The following is a 20986-nucleotide window of genomic DNA, read 5'->3' on the forward strand; positions in this document are numbered from 1 at the left end:
TGGTAACTTTACTAAATTTTGATAAGGTTTATTTAAGCTACAATCTGAACAGGCCCTGACATCAGTTTCCTAATCTGCAAAAGCGATATAAAATTTCAAGATTTGGAAGGCATGTACAAATTTGAAATTTTGTACACATGTATCATACAAGTACACAAGTAATATTAGCAATCCATATTTGTTTGATATTCACCCGTTACAACGCACGGGCATATTTGCTAGTCCTATATATAAATTGGTTGTGTGATCTCCATGAAACAAAATCATCCTCTTTGGATTTTTTTGTTTGTTCGTTTCTGTTTTGTTTCATCTGTTTGCGATCTGGTCAACCGGTTTATGGCTCGATGATGACTACTCTTGCTTTAACCACACCGAATACGAAGGCTTGACGAAGCGTGCTTTGCCCCCACCGCTACTTGTGCTCTTCTGTCTCGTCGTTTCCTCGTGAAATCTCCTTCTCGTGTCGAAGAATTAGACTGATTTTTTCTTCTTCGATGAGAGATTGAGATGGATGGATTCGGCGAGATTGGTGAGCATGGTAGTATGGACGCCAATGCCTCTTTCGATGGCTCTTCACATGTGGAAAAACTTTGGCCTTTACTGAGAGCCTAACAATCATCAGTTTATTCACAAGTCTTTGGTGATTCTTTTTCCAGTTTTGAAACTGCTCGAGGACTTTACCGAGCTAGAATTCGTATATAATTAGGATGAAAATTTGTACGACAACATAGCAGATGCAACAGCAGCCGCAATATGTTTTCCAAACGAAAACTGCAGAAATCTGAATAGAACAGCAAATGAGACGTTTGTCGGCATTGTCATTGCAATCTGAATACGACAACGGCAAATTAGAAGTTGTTGACTTGATAAGCATTTACGTCATCCGTCTTACCAAACCTGACTTGCTACAACTAAAATTATCCAGTTACACGCACAGGGACCGGACAGGAAGGGTATGAACACCTTCGTCGTCAATTTTTTCAACGGATGCTACTGCTAGTTGAACGAGTTAAGAAGTGGTCTTTTGCAGTAGATAGTATAGCAGATAAATAGATAAATATCATTATCCCAGTATCAATCAAGTGATCAACGAATCCTGCGACCATTTCTGACGAAATGATTTCTGGTAGGATTTCTGACTAAATGATTTTTGCTAGGATCAGCGTTGCTCCCAGTCGTCAACTGGTGCAGTGCGCTGTGCGCATCACCGCAGAAATATCCCGGTGAGATACAAAGGAAATCAACGACTTGCTCAAAGTAAAACCAAAGCGAATGACAGGACAAACAAATTGACAGCGCTCACCATTGTCAAGTGCCAACGACGCGCAGCTGCCAACAAACCTTCATTAACTAGGGGGTGGCCACTCCCTCTGCTTTCCTACGTACTCCAGCGACGAGTTCTGTTCAGGCCGCCGGTTGCTTTCATCCGAGGACACTAGGGTCGAGCAGCAGAGTAACTGGAGTACTGGACAATCGATGCGATGACACTTCAGTAGTTCACAGCATCCAAAATCTGGCAAACTGCCCTACTAATTATGGTCCCATAAACCTCCAATACCAGCGAAATTGCAATAACGATCATGGTCCAAGAACTAGCGGCTACCGGTCGGAGATGGGACCTTAGCTAGTTATTGCCCGTAAAGATATAAATTAATTTGAAACATTTAAAACTTAGATTTAAATTTAGAAATTTATGATATAATCTTTTGATTCCATTCTGAACCGTGCGAGCAATTAAAAAAATGTTCGATTTTGACCCGGACCCATGGTGCGGTGCAATACAACATCGCTCTTGCAGTTTGATTGCTGCTCTCGTTGGTTAATTAACGTGGGGGCATATCCATCCATTTCTAAGGGATAAAGCCTCGATGCGTAACCAAGAAATTACTAACTTTCATAAATGCGGGCTATGCATATGCCTATATATCGGGGGTGCTGCATCGCTACTGAACGGGCTTCACAGCGACATGAGACCAACTAGTGATAGACCTAAAGCTAAAGCGATGATAAAGACGGATGGCTTCCTGCTGAAGCAGGCAGATCAAAGAAAATTTCAGACCTGATTCACATCAACACGCGAGAGAGAAAGGATGGAAATGAGCATCAGGTCTTTATATAGAGATAAAAGTTCGTCTTCTTTAAAATCTGAGAAATCTTGTTGACTAGCACTTCCGAAAAACTTGAAACAGACATTATTGTCACGCTGAAACTTACTGCCACCAAAAACTTATTGTCACACTGATTGGATACAAGTCGCGGTTTGTATATCGTCTAAAATCCAAATAAACTGTAAAAAAGTAGTCCATTGGCACGTAAACATCGTTGAAGAAGCCAATGCTGCATCATGCCATGACCGGCTGACGGCTAATACATAACTTGTGGATTCATGATGGCCAAACAAAGCTTGGCCCTTCAATCAATGCCATGACAGATACCTATGAGTACTATATAGGAGGCCAACAAACAAGTTAATCACTCTTCGCTAAGTAAGTAAGAATTGTGGTTGCCACTCGGCACTCGCCACCATGCTCCTCGTCGGCGTCCTCCTGCTGCTCTTCTTCAACCTACATCTCCCCACGGCCGCCATTGACACCCTCACGCTAGGCCAGTCTCTGCTGTGGAACCAGACGCTGGTCTCCAATGGCGGCAACTTCGAGCTCGGCCTCTTCTCGCCGGGAAAGTCCAACAAGCACTACCTTGGCATCTGGTACAAGAAGATCTCCAAGAAGACGGTTGTTTGGGTTGCCAACCGTGAGCGCCCGATTCTTGAGCCGTCGAGCTGCCACCTCGAGCTGAGCGTCCACGGCGATCTGCGGCTGTTCTCGACGGCGCCGTCGAACACCTTGCTGTGGTCGTCGAACGCGTCCGCGTCTTCCTCGCCGTCGCCCCCGCGCACCACCGTCGCCACGCTCCAGGACGACGGCAACCTCGTGGTGAAGAGCAACGCGACGCGGTCGCGGTCGCGATCGCCGTCGTCGACTACGACGACGCACGTGGCGTGGCAGAGCTTTGATCACCCGACCGACACATGGCTCCCCGGAGCCAGGCTCGGCTACGACAGGGGCCGCGGCGTCCACAGCTTCCTCACGTCGTGGACGGACTTCGAGAACCCGGCGCCCGGCGCGTTCTCCATGGTGATCGACGCTCGCGGGCTGGCCAAGTTCGACCTCCTCGCCGGCGGTGAGCACCGGTACTGGACGACCGGCCTCTGGGACGGCGAGATCTTCGCGAACGTGCCGGAGATGCGGTCCGGCTACTTCACCGGTGTCCCCTACGCGCCGAACGCCAGCGTCAACTTCTTCAGCTACAGCGACCGGCTGCCGGGCGCCGTCGGCAACTTCATGCTGGACGTGAACGGGCAGATGCGGCGGCGGCAGTGGAGCGAGACGGCGGGGAAGTGGATCCTCTTCTGCTCGTTGCCCCACGACGCGTGCGACGTGTACGGCTCGTGCGGGCCCTTTGGAGTCTGCAGCAACGCCACCAACCCGGAGTGCCGGTGCCCCGCCGGCTTCGAGCCGCGGTCGTCGGAGGAGTGGAGGCTGGAGAACGCCGCCGGAGGCTGCGTGAGGCGGCACCCTCTCGAGTGTCACGGAGACGGGTTCCTGGCGCTGCCGTACACCGTGCGGCTCCCGAATGGCTCCGTGGAGGCGCCGGCCGGAGCTGGGAACGACAAGGCGTGCGCGCACACCTGCCTGGTCGACTGCTCCTGCACGGCCTACGTTCACGACGGAGCGAAGTGCCTCGTGTGGAACGGCGAGCTCGTCAACATGAAAGCCTACGCGGCTAATGAGAATGGCCAAGGCGATCCTGGCCTCGCCGGAGCGGTGCTTCACCTCCGTGTCGCCCACTCGGAGGTTCCGGCGTCGTCGACGGAGCACTCGTGGAAGAAATCGATGGTAATCCTTGGAAGCGTCGTTGCGGCGGTGGTGCTGCTCTTGGCGAGCCTCGTCACCGTGGTGGCGGTGGCGGCGGTGTTGCGGATGCGGCGTAGGAGGGGCAAGGTGACGGCGGTGCAGGGGTCGCTGCTGCTGCTCGACTACCGTGCCGTGAAGACCGCGACGAGGGACTTCTCGGAGAAGCTCGGGAGCGGGAGCTTCGGCACGGTGTTCAAAGGCGCGCTGCCGGACGGGACGCCCGTGGCCGTCAAGAAGCTCGACGGTCTCCGGCAAGGCGAGAAGCAATTCAGAACGGAGGTGGTGACGCTCGGCATGATCCAGCACGTCAACCTCGTCCGACTCCGTGGCTTCTGCTGCGAGGGAAACAAGAGGGCGCTCGTGTCCGACTACATGGCCAATGGCTCGCTGGACTCGCACCTGTTCGTCATGAGCGGCTCCAGCTCCGGCCCCGACTCCAAGCAGGTGACCCTGACTTGGAGCCAACGGTACAACGTCGCGGTTGGCGTGGCACGGGGCTTGGCTTACCTGCACGAGAAGTGCAGGGAGTGCATCATACACTGCGACGTCAAGCCGGAGAACATCCTCCTCGATCAGGAGATGGCGGCGAGGCTCGCGGACTTCGGCATGGCCAAGCTCGTCGGCCGCGACTTCAGCAGCGTCCTGACCACCATGCGGGGCACGGTGGGATACCTCGCGCCGGAGTGGCTAGCCGGCACGCCGGTCACCGCAAAAGCCGACGTGTACAGCTTCGGGCTCCTGCTCTTCGAGCTCGTCTCGGGCCGGCGGAACAGCACCGCGCCGTCGTCGTCGTCGGAGGGCGGCCCTGGGATTTACTTCCCGGTTCATGCCGTGGTCAAGCTAAACGAAGGCGACGTGGCCGGGCTGGTCGACGAGAGGGTGGCCAAGGATGCCGACCCGAAGGAGGTTGAGAGACTCTGCAAGGTCGCGGGCTGGTGCATTCAAGACGAGGAAGGCGACCGGCCGACCATGGGGCTCGTCGTACAGCAGCTCGAAGGCATCGCCGACGTAATGTTGCCGCCGATCCCTTCTCGGCTTCATATCCTGGCGATTGAGAACGAATGGGTCAGAGGTGTTCCAGAGGATGAGCGCTGCTCAAAGAGCGGTAGTAAACCAGAAACAGAAGCAATAGAAGAAATGTAGAACTGAAAAGAATCTGGGAGCACCCTACAGCTGAAGTGAAGATGCAGCGTCAGATATGAAAATGTAGTTGTAATGTCAGCATAGTTGATATTTCCCGTGTGGATGTATAGCCAGTACTGTACTGCAACTGTTCTGTAAATTCCTTAAATTCCGGAAACAGGATCAGACAAGTACCTTCTCTCGTTTTGTTCCCATCTAATTCTGGTCCATCCTTGCTGACAGCTGCACCTTTATTGAAGAAATCCATTAGTGCTACCCAGAAGTCCTTAACTAATTGTTGAAAACAACTTGACAAAATTGCAGATCCACTCCTCCACACTCACTATAATTCTGTTATGTACAATTTTTAGATGGGAAAATTTTCTGATAACTACAAAGGGCATAAGAAGCATATATCTACACGGGCAACTAGTAACAACCTATACAGATTAAGAACTAAATACAACCCCAAAGAATGAACGAATATCACTATGTAACTACAAGAACCAACATATCAAGATGTACACTTTACAGGTAAAGATGAAGATGATGATACAGAGTAAAGAGCTTTAAGTAAAGAAATGAACTTCACAACTGTGTCTTCAGAGAACCACTTGAGTTTCCATGTATGCACTGTGTAAATTTCATCTGGTTGCTTGCTCTGTGAATTTGTAATGCTACCGTTACTGCAAAATCTTCCTTCATGTGCATGGTTGTCCAGAACTAATGTCAAACATCTCTTGTCACAGTGATCCACAACCTGAATACATGAAGAGAGAATATTGAATGAGTGATATCAACTTTCAATCTGACAGAACAGCTAAGCTTACTTTGGTAGGACACAACTTCACTAGCTAAAGGAATAAAGTCAGATGCAATCATGATTCATATACTTGATCGATTGATATTAAATTAAAGATGGCTGTTCGTGTTCAACAATAGGCAAGCAGCTTTGTTTGGATTGTGGAATAGGAGGGGTAGGATACGGATTGAGTTAAGATACAGGAATAGGGGAAAAATGGATGGTCAAGAAAGGGGCTATTGCTCTAAGCTCTGTATGTATGCTATTCCTTTCAGACATGGCATTACCTAACATCTTAAAATGCAACCAAAATCTAAAATGGGTACGTATGCTTACTGCTCCCTGTTTTTCTGTTTTTCATTTACATCACAAATATTTACAGCCAAGGAAGAAACAGAGTACTAAGGGTGAGTGTTAGTGACCTACTTAACATCAAGGTGGGAAGGAATTATCTTTTGGAGCTGTTGGAGCAAATCATGACAAATAACTAGCAAGGGAAATGTCAAAAGTAAACCATGGCTTACCACTTCTTGAATATCGTTGATAAAACAACAAGCATCCAGAGAAAAATATGGAGTATCCGGATCATCAGGGAGGGAACCAAACTGATGTATGTTCTCGATACACACAAATAATGACCCTTCAGTAACAGCGAGGGATCTAATAACAAAGGATCCTTCTGCAAAATAGAATGGACACTATTTCAGCAAGTTCCAGTTGACAGCAGACAAATAATGAATTAAGGTAACTGGAACAATCCTCATAGTTTTCATATGCCAAAATTGGAATATGACGTCAGTGGTAAAAATGCAGATAAAAAATCAGTGGTAAACTATTATAGTTTTCATAATGACCTCCCTCCCTACTTAGCTTATACAATAGTCATGCATACTCCTACCTCCTTTACCCACCTTTTTCCAAAGAATCCCACTCTATAAGGCTTCAAGGAAAATCTCAGACACACCCAAACATAATTTAGAACCATCAAACATAAGATAACGCAGGGACCGATCTGTTCTTAGTCCAGCCACAGAATAGTGTGCTGTTTCATCAACCAAATAATGCTTACCTTCAGTATCATTCTTCCAAAACATCAACAACGAGTAGAGAAATATTCCCATTTCCAAACTTGGATGGATACAATTCTCAAGCAATTTAAGTTGGACCTTCTCCCAGCTGCCATTTAAATACAGAACTAAGTATAATCAACAACATAAACCGAAAGTCGCAATAAAAAAAAGTTTCCTTTTAAGCAAAAAAGAACAGTGTTTTGCTCACAGGGAAAGTAAAAGGCTAAACAAACCAAACCTTTGCAAAGATATACTACTAGTTAATTGTGGAAAATTAGACGCGGTTAAGAGCCAAAGTATATCTTCTGCTTCCTTGGAAGTCCTTGTCAAGAATAGGTGAGTTGTATTATCTGCCATGTGTACCCTATGATATTGCAAAACAAAAGTAAGCCTCATATAATTCAAATGAAAGTTGCTAAATATCAATATGCTAATATACCTCAATGCTTGTAGACCCAGTCCGATCAAAATATTCTCCAGATCTTCCATCCAATAGCTGCCCAAAACTCTTAGCATAGTGTCTACAAATTAATCAATACATAAGAATAGCTGTCACAATATTACAATAGAATAACAGTAAGAACTCACGTAAAACAACCATCTAGGTAAATTCCAGTTGCAACAGTCTAACAAAGATATTAGGACAATAAGCTTTTTAGATGATTCAATGGTTTGTAGAAAGCAAACCTTGTCCATCTTGAGCCATATCAACTAGCACAACATGTAGTTTATTTTGAGAACATCGCAGCAAGGCTACCTCTCTACACAAAGAGATAAAACAGTACACTTAAAAAAAGGAGATAAAACAGTTGTCTGGTGTACGACATAAAATGACATGGAACATGCAGACAGATTTTAAATAGCTAAAGCTTGATCTGTATATAACCTCACATCTATGCAAATTTCGGTTTCAGATCAAGAGAACCTAAAAGTGATAGTTACTGAATATCGTATAGAATTAAATGCTCAAGGAAACAAGTGGAATTGTAAAATGGAGCCATTTAACACATTTAAGGATATATTATTGATAACTGCACATAACACATTGAAGACATGGAAGTAACTTGAATCATGGAAAATGTTACTGGAAACAGATGCATGTGAATTTCTAGGTAAATATGCAAGACGATGAGCCAAAAGATTTTTTTGTTCATGAATAATGCCTGATTTTTCTGTTCACTTTTTTTTAAGAAGAAATACTTTGGTCACCAGACATCCCCTGCTGTTCATTTTTCAGAGTACAGACAATTTCTTTATGTAGAAACTTCGCTGCGTTAAATTCATGATCTCCTAAAGTTCCTCCCATGACTGTCTGAAATGCAATTTTGCTGCTTGACTAAAGAAATGAATATTATGACGATCAAAGACATGGCCTACAACCCCTGGCATGTTTTATGTCACAGATTGTTTAGATACTTTGCCTAAATCCTGCCATTATTCACCTGGACAGTACAACTAAGTTCTTCAATTCTCATTTGCAAGAATGTGAACATACAAAAACATATTATACAGAGTTATGAGTTTGAAACTTTTGAATATGACAACATGCACTAATGCAAAGATGAAGACCAGTTTTCACTCTAAACAACAGTTGGAATCATATTGATTCTGGCAATTTACAGGACGCAATAAATTTTTTTGAAGTGGTGCGCAGATGAAGCCCCCCATCCCCACCCCCCAAAAAATAAATAACGGCAGCAGACAAATAATTTAAAGACATTCAGGTCCTTAATTTGCCAAATCAGATGGAAAAAAAAGAACATTTCACATTTGCACTGTAACTGTAACCATTGTAGGAGTTGCTATTGAGCTTGCCATTTTTACTATTCCAATTGCTATTCATCAATCAGCCAATACACATGTAATTGCGTAATACTTAATCAGGGTTGACAACATGGGGAACACAACTCTCACCTCTGAACCAAATCACTTCCAGTGCCATTTTGAAATATGTATCCACAAAAGGCTGTCTTTTCACAAATTTCAGATGCGTCGCTTGCAATTTCTAAATTGAAGAAATCCTCAATAAGCTTGTACTTTTCAGTGTTACAAGAAACTGTATTGGCACTGGCACATAAGTTATCCTTGTGCAAGATACTTGAATTATGGTTTTCTAAGCTGTGTTCCCTGCAAAGAGTACAGTTGTTCAGGTTGCATCCCAGATGGCCGTTCCCTGCAACTGAAACCCCATTATCCATTTCATCTCCATTGACCTTCGGAAATACAAGTTTAGTGCCATTATGATTCTTAAAAAGAGGAGGTATCCTCATCTTAAACTTCTGGTTACTCTGTTGTCTGACCAAATGATCTGAACCTTCTCCTAAATGCCCATTGCTCTTGTACCTATCATGTAACTGCTTAATACCAAACTCAACGGAATCTGTAAAATTTGGGACATCCTCTGCTGAATAATCAGGCAAACCTTTCTTCCCAGAAAAATATTCCATTCCATCCTTTTCCTCATAATCACCTACAGAAGAAAACCTAGCTATTTGACCATTGGGGGACAACTCCATTTTTGTTCGAATTGCAACACAATCATCTTCGGAATTGCATGAACATAAATCACCTGAAGAGTCATCACTGCAACTGCTACCACTACCAAGCGAACCAGCACAATTAAAGTCTCCCGAAGTCTGCAAAACCTCTTCCTCCATACAAAGTCTTCGATGCAGAATGTCCTCCTTGTATTGTGGGGGTGACTGCGGACTAGAATTTGTGAAGGATAGACTCGGTTCTACCAGCTTGTTCATCAAATTTGATGAAACTCCATTTGTATGTAAGTTTCCAGTGCCATCTTCCATCTCACAAAAAGAATCAGCATGCGAAATGGCTACAAAATTTAGTGGAGGAAGTTGCTGGGAAGAATTCAAGTGCAACTTTAAAGGAGCCTGGTATGTATTCCCTTCATGTGAGGATTCTGTGGTAACACCATTAGCACTGTAACATGCACCATCAGTGAAAGATAAGTCAGATTCCAAAATGTTTGAGCTGCTCCCACCTTCTGACGTCTGTACCAAGTCTGAGATGTCCTTTGAGTTCTTTTGAGCTTTCTGCATTTTCTTTTGTTCCTCATACCTTTCATTGCTACTGTTGAACTCTATGTAAAGGTTGTCAGGTTCTGTATTCTCCATGTTTTCATCCATCCACTCCTTAAATTCACGCAGCCAATCAGTTGATTTCTCTTTCTTCAATAATTCAGCTGTATTGATCAACGAAGTAATTTTTATGTCATTATCAGCAGCTGCAACTTCATCCTTCTTAGAACTGTCACTTTCGTGGGGGGTGGTCTGCTGGTCCACACCTTCATCACAAAGACTTCTCTCTTCCTCCACAATTAAGGCAAGTCGAGAAATCTTTTTCTACAGCAAATAGAAGGGCAAACAGACTATCGTTAAAGAGATATCAGCAAATTTTGCAGAGTACAAATGCAGGATGCCCTACTTTTGCAGAGTTGTTTCAATTTAGTAGCGTTTAATAGATGGTGTTATATCTTGCATTTCTCGAAACAAGATTACCATAATATGTCAATGGGAAATCTCTGTTAAAACTAGTGAATACCCCGGGTGTTGTAGCGGGAAATTTAAAAATACTTTAAAGAAAACACAAGGAAAATAATTTGTAAATTATATACTTGTAATGCCTGAAAAACAATATTTTGAACTCATAGTAATTGATTTAGAATTGCAATTGTACATGACACATGGATTTATCAAGCATGAGAGGATCCAATGGCTATTACTTTTCTAAGTGACATGGTTCAATGCACATTGAGTTTTATATCAATAACTACAATAAGTGGGTTGTAAATGTACATGACACATGATTGAGATCAAAACATGCAAGAGATCCATAGGCTACTATTTTCTAAATGATGTGGCCCAATGCATGTCAAGCTTTTGGTTCCAACTATATAGGATATATAGATATGCCCCCCCGAAAAAAACTGAGGCTATAAGAAACCAGCTTCTGCATGTGAAATAAACAAATCGTAAGCATGAGAAGAGATCACTATGCAATATTTCTATTGGTAATGAGATAAACCGCTCTAACTAACAGTTCTTGAATATTTTCTGTCGCATACAATAGATGAATTTTGTGGCAGATGTTAACTTACCATCTTTGAATTTGATGTGTCTTCATCCTCATGGTCATCTTTTGCAGGAAAATAAAATCCATAGCCAGCAGGTTGCTTTTGCCTGCTTGAAAACAGTACTTGTTTTTCCCAGTACTCCTGTGTGTTCATACCTTTATCATCTAACTTCAACTGAGGCAGAAAAAGGTACAGAACAGAGCTGTCATATCACTCTAATACTGTGGAAGAGACTATTATGATGGAGAACATAAAGAAAAAAACATGAGAAAATAATGCAATTTGATGACTACTCACACTTTCTGAGTTGTGAAGAAAACTGAAAACACGTGCTCGATACCAACGAGCACAGCAGATTGGGTTGCCTTCCAACCATAGGTTCTGTAGCAAAAAAAGGCTACCAAGTATTTCCAGCTCCGAGAAATTTGAGATGATGTTGTAAGACAGATCAAGGTCCATAAGCGACTTTAGATTTTTGATCCCATGTAGTGTAGTTAAAGCATTATTTCTCAGTACAAGTTGCACAATTCGACCGCAAGCCTGCACGGAAGTAACATGCCGTCAAACAAAAACAACAGTACGGGAAACAAGCTCGCCGGTTTAGCAATATTCCAAAGGTATTCAAAAGAAAAGACATTTTACCTCACTCAAGGATGATATAGAGCGCAAATGATTAAATCCAAGATCTAGATTTCGTAGCTTTGTGCATTTCCGCAGATTATCCACCTTTGCAAACTGGTTCCGACTAAGATCAAGGGTTTCAACTGCAGGTAATAACTGCAACGACTCATCCATGAGCACCAGACCATTTGAAGCACATGATACATACAACAGCCGACCCCATACAGGTGAGTCCTTGATATCCATGATCCTGCTCGTGAAGATATGCCTAAGAGCATCCTGAAGTAGTGCAAAACTGAACTGTTACATGGCCATGGACAGTATTGTTGCATTGTGTGGAAATGAACAAAAAGGAAGCCTAATCAGAAGAATTGTTTGACCAATGCAACTAACTGTGCAACTTCTTCCTCTATTAACTTTTTTGCTGCTACTGAGCTTTTGTTTGTGTACCAATAAAAGATCCAAGCAATGGCACTGCCCAGTAAATTGCAGCCTCTAAAGCCACAACCAAATATTGAGGTTCTCAGGCTATATGCTCTAAACAGTCAATTATATGTCTCTACTAGTAATTACACGGTCCATCCACACACACACAAACACTTTGTTTGTTTCCAATCAACAGTGTTTTAGTTGTTTATAATGGGTACCCTGTGATAATTACCTAGACAAGATGACTTATTACAGCATTATTTCCTTAAATGACCACTGCGGACTCCACTGAAACCTCTAACTCAGATAAATGACAAATTGCCTAAGTTTTCCTCAGTAAATTTGCAAAGGAGTATGTCAAGAAGCATAACCCTATTTTCAGCTGCATGAAAGCATACACAAGACAAACGTACAAAGATATTAAATGGCTACAGTGCCACACAACTTCTGCATTCAGAGATTAACTAAGCACGTCAGGAGGGTAATTGCAGCGAGCACAAAAGGGACAGACGCTACAATTGCAATACTGTGGAGTGCACCATGTGCCACAAACCCACAACACAAGCCTGAATGTGATCAGAACTTAGTATTGCAAAGATGCTCACAATTCTCTAGTCCAGAGAAACAGCATGTGGATTAGATTGCTATCAAATTCATATTCACCAGAGGGGTGCTTGATGATAACCTAAAGACCTAGCAGCATCCCGTTAAATCCCATGGGTTACAATGGAAACATTAGTAACCATCAAATGCTTGTGGCGTCATGTCATACTAGTATCTTAGAACTCGGAAAATGGGCAAATTCACCCATAGAAAAGCCAGTAACATGCTGAGTAACTATAGTACAATACTTGTAATATATGTGCCAGCCACCAGGATGGGTCAGATCCTAGGAACATAGTATTGATTGTGGCTTTGTGGTCTGTGGGGCATAGGTGGGATAACACTTAAAACCAGTTCGTTGGATGTAGAAGAACCAGACTGCAAACAATAAGCACAATTCACACTTAATATAGTTCATAGTTTAGTATGAGATCAAAACTAGCGCCTCTGCTCACCATGTGAATTGCCGGAAACAACGAATTAAGTAGCTGCAGGATCAGAATTACTGGGGAACATGTCGTAATCGCACCGTGGAATTGTAGCAGATGAGCTTCTCGAGGGTGTGGCGGAGGTCGAGCAGGCCCCTGGCGGCGGAGGTGGAGAGGTCGCACCCACGCAGCTCGAGCACGCGCAGGCGCGCGAACGGCACGAGTGATAGCGGCGCCGGGTCCCGCCCCGGCCCGGGGGCCACGACCTTGAGCGACGTGAGCAGGCGCAGGATCCGGCGGAGCTGCTCGAGCGCGCGGTGGTCGCCGAGGTCGGCGACGTAGGCGCGGAGGTAGTCGACGGGCGCGCCGGCGCCGACGGCCTCCAGCTCCCGCAGCGCCTCGAGGCGGGAGGCGACGTAGTGGAGCCCCACGGGGTGGAGTCGCAGGGTGACGGAGCCGTCGAGCAGCGCCCCGGCGTTGCGGCCCACGAAGCGGACCAGCAAGTCGAGGTAGCGGTCGCCGGTGACCGGCGGCGCGCCCCCCGCACGGCCAGCCGCCATCGCCGCCGTCGGGATCGGGCTAGGGTTTGGGGACCCGCCGCATCGGCGAATGGGGGCGGAGCGGACGCCGGGGAGGGAAGAGGTGGTGGTGGTGGTGGTGGTGGCGGCGACGGAGGAGGAAACGGACACGGCCGCGCTAGTATGATTGGGGACACGCGGGCTCGTGGGGGAGGGAACGGAAGGCGACGGGGTGCGGCCGTGCAGCCAGGCCGCGCGGTTGCCAGTGGGTAACTGGCAAGTTTCGGCTGGCACCTCGCGGATCGCTGTGCTGTGATCTCCTTCGGAGAAGCTCCCGGTTTGTGGAGGCCAAAACGGACGGAATCGCGAGAGTTTCCCGTGTAAACTTTGGGTCGGTTCGAGCCGGACGGACTGCCGGAGCGACGGGTTGTGGCACTGGTCTGTGCTCCCGTGCGCTGTGTGCGGCAGTTTCCGGCGCTAAAGCTTTGCGTTGTGAGATGTGCCGCCCTCGCTGGCTTGGCGTGTCCACTCCAGGAGAAGGCCTCTTTTGGTGTTACCTACAAAGCGTTTGTCCTGGTCTTAGCTGCCGCGTGAGGCGGGGGATCGCTTTCCCCGGACCGCGCCCCGTCTTCTCGTGATCGCGTCAGGTGATGCTTCATCAGTTCAGCGTTGTTTCAGGCTCCCTACGCGCGCATGTTGGTTCACCAGATCAGAGTTGTTCTCGTCCGAGAATTATATTACTTTTTTTCTTGTACTTTAGATCAGATATGATCAGAATTAGATCCGATGAGCTATTGTTTCTTCGGCGGCTGGATGACCACCTGCCTGAGTGTTATTGCTGTATTCCTTCTCGTAGAACATGGTATGTTTCCTCGTAATTTCACTAGGATAACATATGGCATATTTTGGCAGTGTGGGCAGTGCTATTATCAGCGACTCTATCTTGCAGGATCACGATTCAATCCTTACTCGCTCTCGCGTTGCCCACATGTCCCCTTCCAGAATTTAATGAGCCACATGTCGACCGCATGCGCCGTTTAGCATGCCACGCTAGACGCTACAATGAACTAATAATGAAGTCAAATTTGTTTATTCCCTGCCTTGCCAGATTCAAATCAAGGTGTGGCTGCATCCACGGTATCCTAGGAGAAACTAGCTGTATTTTTTGGCATGTTCACACGAATGTTAGTTCTACAAACGAAAAGCATGAATAATAGTATCGGGCTGATCCTGTGTAGCAGTACTGCAGTAGCACTGGGGAGGAAACGTATCCTGAAGGCCTTGTTTGCCAAGGCTGAAAATTCTCAGGACCTTAGGGATATGGGCTTTGGCGAAGATGGCCGAAGAGTTTGAGCGTCATGTTGTAACGGGAGAAAGTCTACAAGATGTCCTTCACATACAAGCCTAGTCTAATTTTTTTCTCAACCCCAAAACAAGGTACAGCATTACAGCACCCATATTAAGAATTAAAACCGGTTCAATTTACCTCTTTCAGTGTTTTGTTTCCTGGGTTTATCCCATGTGATATGTTGATCGGTTAACCAATGTTAACGTATTGTCCACATAAGCACCAACGCGAGTGTAAGTAAAGAAAAAAAGAAAAAAGAAAAGCAACGGGCTTACATGTCATGTCATTCCCTCACTCTCCCTCCTCCCCACCCCCAAACTCCAAAGGAGGAAGGCATGCCGAGGGTGGGTGCAGAGCTCCGAGAGGATAAGCTCGTGTTCATCATCGGTGACATGGGAACAACAGGGCTTACGGATCGCACGGGTGGAGCTTGAGCTCGCCAACAACTGTGCCCAAATGAAGAAGCTCATGCTCATATGTCATCAGCGACGGTGGCACCATTGAAGGTGGCAGTGCCCCACGATGGAGTTTGAGCTCTGCGACAATATCAACTTCTTGAGAAGGTCCTAACCCTACGGTAGCTTACCTTTCTGAGGGAGAGAGAAAAGGGGGAGAAGAGCAGAGGAGAGAGAGGATTTTATTTCGTGTGCATCCCTTTTTTTTTTATTTTTGATAAGAGACTTCCCTACGGCTACACCTTTTTTTTTTAAGGGAAAAGTATGAATTACCCCCTGAACTATCACGGTCGACCGAATTACACCCCTGAACACAAAAACCAGATATTGTTCACCTTGAACTTTCAATACCGGATGAATTACCCCACTCGATCCAATTCAGAGCGGTTTTGTCCTATGTAGCGTACACGTGGCAATCCACTATTTTTAAAAAATGTGGGACCCACATGCCCTTCCCTTCTTCCTCTCTCTTCACTCTCTCTCTCGGTCACGGGGCGGTGCAGGGGAGGATGTGGGCGGCGGCGCGAGCGGCAGCGGCGGACGCAGCTGGCGGCAAGCGGCGGCAGAGGGCGGCGGTGCCCAGGGGCGGTGGGCGGCGGTGCACGGGGGCGGACAGGACGGAGGCGCGAGGCGAGGCGGCATCGCCGGAGGCGGAGGCCTGTGGCTCGCGGTCTGCCCGTGGCCCGTGGCTCGTGCCGGCAGTCGACTACACGCAGAGCCCCGAGGAGGAGGACGCGGAGGAGACCGACGACGACGAGGAGGCGGCGGCGGAGCAGGAGCTCACGCTCGCCGTGGGCACCGCCGCCAGTGTCAAGTAGAGGTACAACCGCAATGAGCACCACTCCCCCGGGCAGAGCTTCTTGTCGTCGTCGTCGACCGAGTCCGATGTGCTCGTCACCAGCATCTGGGATTAGCAGGTGCCTCACAACGACGCAACCGCGGAAGAGCCGCTTGCCTCGCCCGCCGCCCGTCGGCGTCCGCTCCTTGCCCGCCCACCGCTCGCAGCCATCCCCGTTGCCGTCCTCGGCTCCTCGTCCGCCGCCCTCACCCACCTCCGCCCCGCCCGGCTGCCGTCGTTGGTCCCTCACCCGCCGCCTGCAGCCGCCTCCGCGCCCGCCTACTGCTGGCCTCGGCTCCTCGCCCGCCGCCCGAGCCCGCCTCCGCACCCATCCCCAGCGCCGACCTCGGCTCATCGCGTGCCGCCAGCAGCCCGCGCCCGCTACCGCCTCGCCTCCTTTGCCCTCGCCGCCGCCTCCGCTGGCGGCAACGGCTGCAGGTAGAACCTCTCCTTCACCGGAGGGCAGTGGTAGGAGGCCGAGCTTGATGGGCTTGGCGGCCTTGGTGAGCGCCGCCTGCGCGAGGGCGCCGCCGGTGATCCCAGTGGCGACGAGGCCGAGCATGGCGCAGCGGCTGGTCTGGACGTTAGCGGCGGTGTCGGCCGTGACAGGCGTGGCCTCTGATGGAACGCTGATGGAGAAGAGAGAGAGAGAGAGAGATTGGGAGAGAGAGAGACTGACAGGTGGGGCTCACCTATTTTTTTATAAATAAATTGTTGACTGGACTGCCACGTAATCAAAACCACCGTGGATTAAGCCAGAGGGGTTATTTGTCCGGTTTACAAAGTTGGGGGTGAAAAATGTCCGGTTTTGTAGTTAAGGGGGGTAATTTGGTCGACCGCGATAGTTCCGCGGGAGGAGGGGGTAATTCGTACTTTTTCCTTTTTTATAATTAGTTATAATACCACGTAAACGTGACGTTAGATGAAGATTAGGTCACGTGCCACGCATGCACTTGTAGGATGAAATCATAGTCTCAACCACTTGTGAGACCAAGACGGGTCGGTTTTAATAATTGATGGAGCTTCTATGTCATGTTTTTGTGGTTGAAGGACGATAATCATACTGAGATGATAGAGAGAGCCATCTTTTTTTTTTCTATTTTGCAATTTGTTGGACTGGAAGTCCATCTTTTATGCGGTGCAGCCGTGCAGGTTCTGCCATCTGCCGTTCAGGGAGACAGAGAGAGCCTTAGGGTCCATAGAGCATTAAGTTACAAACAAAGTTCGTAGAAGTAACTAAGTATATGTCAGATCATGGATTCGACAAATCTTGGCTATACGAACTGAATTAAACATGGCAAAGTGTCCCTCACAAAAAATGACAGTGAAAGTTTATCAAACAGATGCATTATCAACCGAAATTCGCCCCAAAAACTGTTCGGTGCCTTACTATAAAGAGGTGGTGGTTTGATACAAGTTGATGCGAAACATAAAAACTAGATAGGTACCCCGCATATTGCTACGGGAGAATTACGTGATAATATAGAGATATGAGTTCTAAAATTTTCTTTCTTACCTATTATATGATTTTTTTTCATGTGTTTATATATTTTTGTACCTTTATCAATTATCCTAAGGATGGTTGTATGGTGTTTCTTTTGGAGGGAAGAGATAGAATTTACACCCCTGATGAATCATCCAAAGGCTAAAAATAATTGAGATAATGTGGCTTCATGAGAGAAGAGAGAATTAGCATTAACTATATTTAGTGGAGATAAACTTTATAGATATATAGGATGTGATAAGATAACAAGGTGTAGCATGGTAATTCTCTCAGCAGCCAATTCACAAAACAAAAACAACAGAAACTCTCACATCATATTAAAAACAACACAAACTCTTCAATGCACAAATCCTCCGGGCTAAACGCCGCGCAACTGCTAAAATGGAAGATCAAAGCTTCCTAATCCTATGACAACAATTTTCTTTCTTGTGCTAGTCATATTCCCTTTGCTGATACATACATGGAACGGAATGCAAAGTAGTATATAGCTGTGTAAAGTTGCAAATGAAATCCCCTGAATGCCAGTGCTGCATCTGCATGTATATAAATTAACCGGGTGTTCTTCACGAGCGCACACCGTTGGGGAAGGACGCGTCCAGCCATCCACCCTTCTTGGCGCGCTCGACGTAGCAGCAGAACTGCTTGCCGGCGTCCGGCACGTCGAGCGCGAGGTCGTCGACGCAGCCGGCCACCCGCTCGAAGCCCTTGGTCATCTGGTTCGGCGTGATGAGGCCGCGGCCGTAGCACTCGACGAGGAGGCCCCACAGCCGCTCGTCCTTGCCACGCTTCTCCATGATCGCCACCAGCGCCTTCTTCACCACCTCGTGGTGGAAGAATGGCATCCCGAGCTCCTTGATGCACTGGCACGCCTCCCGGATGTCGCCGCCGCAGTCGTACTCCTGCAGCAGCCTGCCGATCTTGTCCTTCACGTCGTCCAGCTCCCACCCGGCCTTGCCGGTGGCGCCGCCGCCCCAGCAACGCAGTATCCGCTCCGCAGAGAGCTTCGCGCCGAGCAGGGCACGGGCGTTCCGGAGCGCCAATAAGCCGGTGGAGGAGCCCCCTGGCTTGCCGCGGCCGGCCTCCTCCTCCATTTTCTCTAGGTTCGATGGCGCGATCACCTCGTCGACCACTGACCTGGCGAAGAACATGGTCAGGTCCTCGACGATGGCGGGGTTGTCCAGCGCGGCGTCCTCGGCGGACTCGATCAGGAGGTGGAACCCCGACACGACGTCCTCCGGCGGCATTCCGAGCGAGGACAGCAGCACGGACGCCATCTCCTTCTCGCGGCTCTTCCGGTCCATCGCGGAGGTGATCAGCTTCTTGACGAAGATGGCGTTGTAGGAGGAGGAACACGCGTAGTTCTCGGCCTCCAGGCTGCTCATCACCTCGATGATGTCCCCTGTCAAGAAGTACTCCTTTATGATCGACAATGTCTTCGCCTTGAACTGCCGCACCGCAGCGTCGTCCTCGACGACGGCCTTCTTCGGCTCGGGGCCCAGCGGCTTCAGCGACGACGCGCAGAGCCATCCCTCCGACGAGGCCTTCAGGATCATCGATTTCAGGAGGCGCCTCGCGTTTGGCACGTCGAGCGTCAGATCGTCGACGGAATCGATGAGGCGGTTGAACCCTTTGGTGATCTGGCTCTCGTTGATGATGCCTTCGTCGGACGCCGACTTGAGGAGATCCAGGATGTGCCCCTCGGCGCCGCCGCCGCGCTCCATGGCGAGGGTGAGGGCGCGCTTGACGATGTCGTGGTGGAAGAAAGAGATCTTGAGGCCCCTGATGCACCGGCAAGCCTCTCCGATGTCGCCGGCGGCGAGGTACTCCTCGAGGATGTCGGCGATCTTGGCCTTGGCCTCCTCCACCGTGATGCTCTTGCTCCCGCCCCACCTCTGCAGGATGATCTCGCCGTGGTGCGGCACGGACAGGTAGCTTTTCTCCGCCCTGTGAAGAACCTCGGCGCCCTTGCATCCCTCCGGCAGGCACGGCAGCTGCTTGGCCAGGAACGCCGGCGGGAGTATGTCGTCGATGATGGCGCGGGCGACGAACACGGCGAGGATGTCGACGGCGTCGGGCGTGTCGACGGACAGGTCGTCGCAGGACTCGGCGAGCTTGCCGAACCCCTTGTACACCTGCGGCCGGTCGATGACGTCGCCGTACAGCGAGGACAGCAGCACGGCCGCCATCTCCTTCTCCCTGTCGTGGCGGTCCATGGCCACCGAGACCAGCTTCTTGACGAAGTAGTAGTGGTAGCACGGCACGCGCAGCTCCCTCAGCTCGTTCGCCGTCGCCGCGACGTCGTCCGTGGAGAAGTACTCCTCCACGATCGTCGTGGCTTTCCTCTTGAACTGCATGAACTCCTCCGACGACACCGTCGGGCTTCGCAGCAGGCTCGCGTCCTGATGACAAATTAACCATCTCGCCATGATAGTTAAAAGAAAAAAAACGCAGAGGCAAAATCAATGCAAATACGGATCTACCTCGGCGGCGGCGCATTGGATCGCCGGCTTGTGCATCGCGGGAGGAACAAGATCATCAGGACGGGACTCCATGGGGGACATGCTGCAACTCGTTCAAACTCAAACCATCCGAGTTCCGCAAGCTGCAGATGCCCCCTGCTGCATGCAGGGGGAGACGCCTGTAACCTCGGTTATTCTTGACGTGGCGTCCACCAAATGCATGCAGGCGCCACGATCCTCAACTTGTTACATGTACAGAGACGATCGGTGATGAGAAGAACACCAGAATTATTCCGCCCCGAGTTGTCGAGATCGAGAGGCTGCCGTGTTCATCTGGTATTATTTGCCTTTGGCAGGGACAGCTCTAGCTCAGGGAGCGATTGAGAGAGAGCTGTGAGGAGCGAGGGCAGCAGAGGCCATGGCTTTTATGTGTTCGGTTCGAGCCTCCCGAGCAAGCAGGAGGAAGAATGGCCACACCATGCAAATCTCTGGACCGAGTCACTGGGAAGTGGGCCCGGGCGTTCCAGGTACAGGATGCAGGCGTGGACACGGTGCATGCCGATTACCGAGATGGGAATTTAGGCAGTTGGATCCGATGAACCGGGTCGTGGCCCCCGCGGGAAACGGCCGAGCGGTTGAATCGGTCTCTGCATCCGTGCATATCAACCAGATTTGGAGTTGCCTATTAGCCGCATACGGCGGATGCGCGTGAATTTTCGTGATGCCGGTGTCATGCTGGATTCCAACTCGATCATATCCTAAGTTCGAACCGAGTTCTAATT

At 48.5% G+C, this 20986-nt stretch overlaps 3 protein-coding genes across 4 annotated transcripts; 1 reads left to right on the plus strand and 2 right to left on the minus strand.

Moving 5' to 3' along the window:
* Positions 1 to 2525: 2525 nt before the first annotated feature.
* On the plus strand, positions 2526 to 5057 carry LOC127764982 (G-type lectin S-receptor-like serine/threonine-protein kinase At2g19130). The gene has a single exon (XM_052289763.1). The coding sequence runs from the start codon at positions 2526 to 2528 to the stop codon at positions 5055 to 5057; it is 2532 nt and encodes an 843-aa protein (XP_052145723.1).
* A 288-nt stretch (positions 5058 to 5345) lies between these two features.
* Positions 5346 to 14079, minus strand: LOC127766197 (uncharacterized). 2 transcript variants are annotated; one of them, XM_052291274.1, is made up of 11 exons: positions 13184 to 14079; positions 11644 to 11901; positions 11299 to 11541; positions 11026 to 11175; positions 8823 to 10270; positions 7596 to 7669; positions 7348 to 7429; positions 7147 to 7272; positions 6908 to 7014; positions 6363 to 6517; positions 5346 to 5796 (listed from the first exon to the last, which is right to left on the minus strand). In XM_052291274.1, exons 1-11 carry the CDS (start codon positions 13640 to 13642, stop codon positions 5551 to 5553), a joined length of 3348 nt encoding a protein of 1115 aa, XP_052147234.1. In that variant the 5' UTR covers positions 13643 to 14079; the 3' UTR covers positions 5346 to 5550. The 2 variants fall into 2 exon arrangements, with proteins under 2 accessions (XP_052147234.1, XP_052147235.1); XM_052291275.1 differs by lacking the exon at positions 13184 to 14079 and adding an exon at positions 13110 to 13127.
* Positions 14080 to 18041: 3962 nt separating this feature from the next.
* LOC127765814 (MA3 DOMAIN-CONTAINING TRANSLATION REGULATORY FACTOR 2) lies at positions 18042 to 20669 on the minus strand. Its single transcript, XM_052290775.1, has 2 exons — positions 20226 to 20669; positions 18042 to 20144 (listed from the first exon to the last, which is right to left on the minus strand). The coding sequence occupies exons 1-2, from the start codon at positions 20304 to 20306 to the stop codon at positions 18309 to 18311; spliced, it is 1917 nt and encodes a 638-aa protein (XP_052146735.1). The 5' UTR covers positions 20307 to 20669; the 3' UTR covers positions 18042 to 18308.
* Positions 20670 to 20986: the final 317 nt, after the last annotated feature.

The sequence above is a fragment of the Oryza glaberrima genome, chromosome 3, assembly GCF_000147395.1.
Source record: "Oryza glaberrima chromosome 3, OglaRS2, whole genome shotgun sequence".
NCBI lineage: Eukaryota > Viridiplantae > Streptophyta > Magnoliopsida > Poales > Poaceae > Oryza > Oryza glaberrima.

What these genes read in the sequence shown, in the direction of transcription:
- LOC127764982 (XM_052289763.1), top strand. Translation starts at nt 2,526, where the DNA reads ATGCTCCTCGTCGGCGTCCTCCTGCTGCTCTTCTTCAACCTACATCTC.
- LOC127766197 (XM_052291274.1), bottom strand. Translation starts at nt 13,642, where the DNA reads ATGGCGGCTGGCCGTGCGGGGGGCGCGCCGCCGGTCACCGGCGACCGC. An exon ending in CTATATCATCCTTGAGTGAG is followed by an intron (nt 11,542 to 11,643) that starts GTAAAATGTCTT and finishes ACTTCCGTGCAG; the next exon opens with GCTTGCGGTCGAATTGTGCA. An exon ending in AGTAGTATATCTTTGCAAAG is followed by an intron (nt 7,015 to 7,146) that starts GTTTGGTTTGTT and finishes TTTAAATGGCAG; the next exon opens with CTGGGAGAAGGTCCAACTTA.
- LOC127765814 (XM_052290775.1), bottom strand. Translation starts at nt 20,306, where the DNA reads ATGTCCCCCATGGAGTCCCGTCCTGATGATCTTGTTCCTCCCGCGATG. An exon ending in TCCAATGCGCCGCCGCCGAG is followed by an intron (nt 20,145 to 20,225) that starts GTAGATCCGTAT and finishes ATTTGTCATCAG; the next exon opens with GACGCGAGCCTGCTGCGAAG.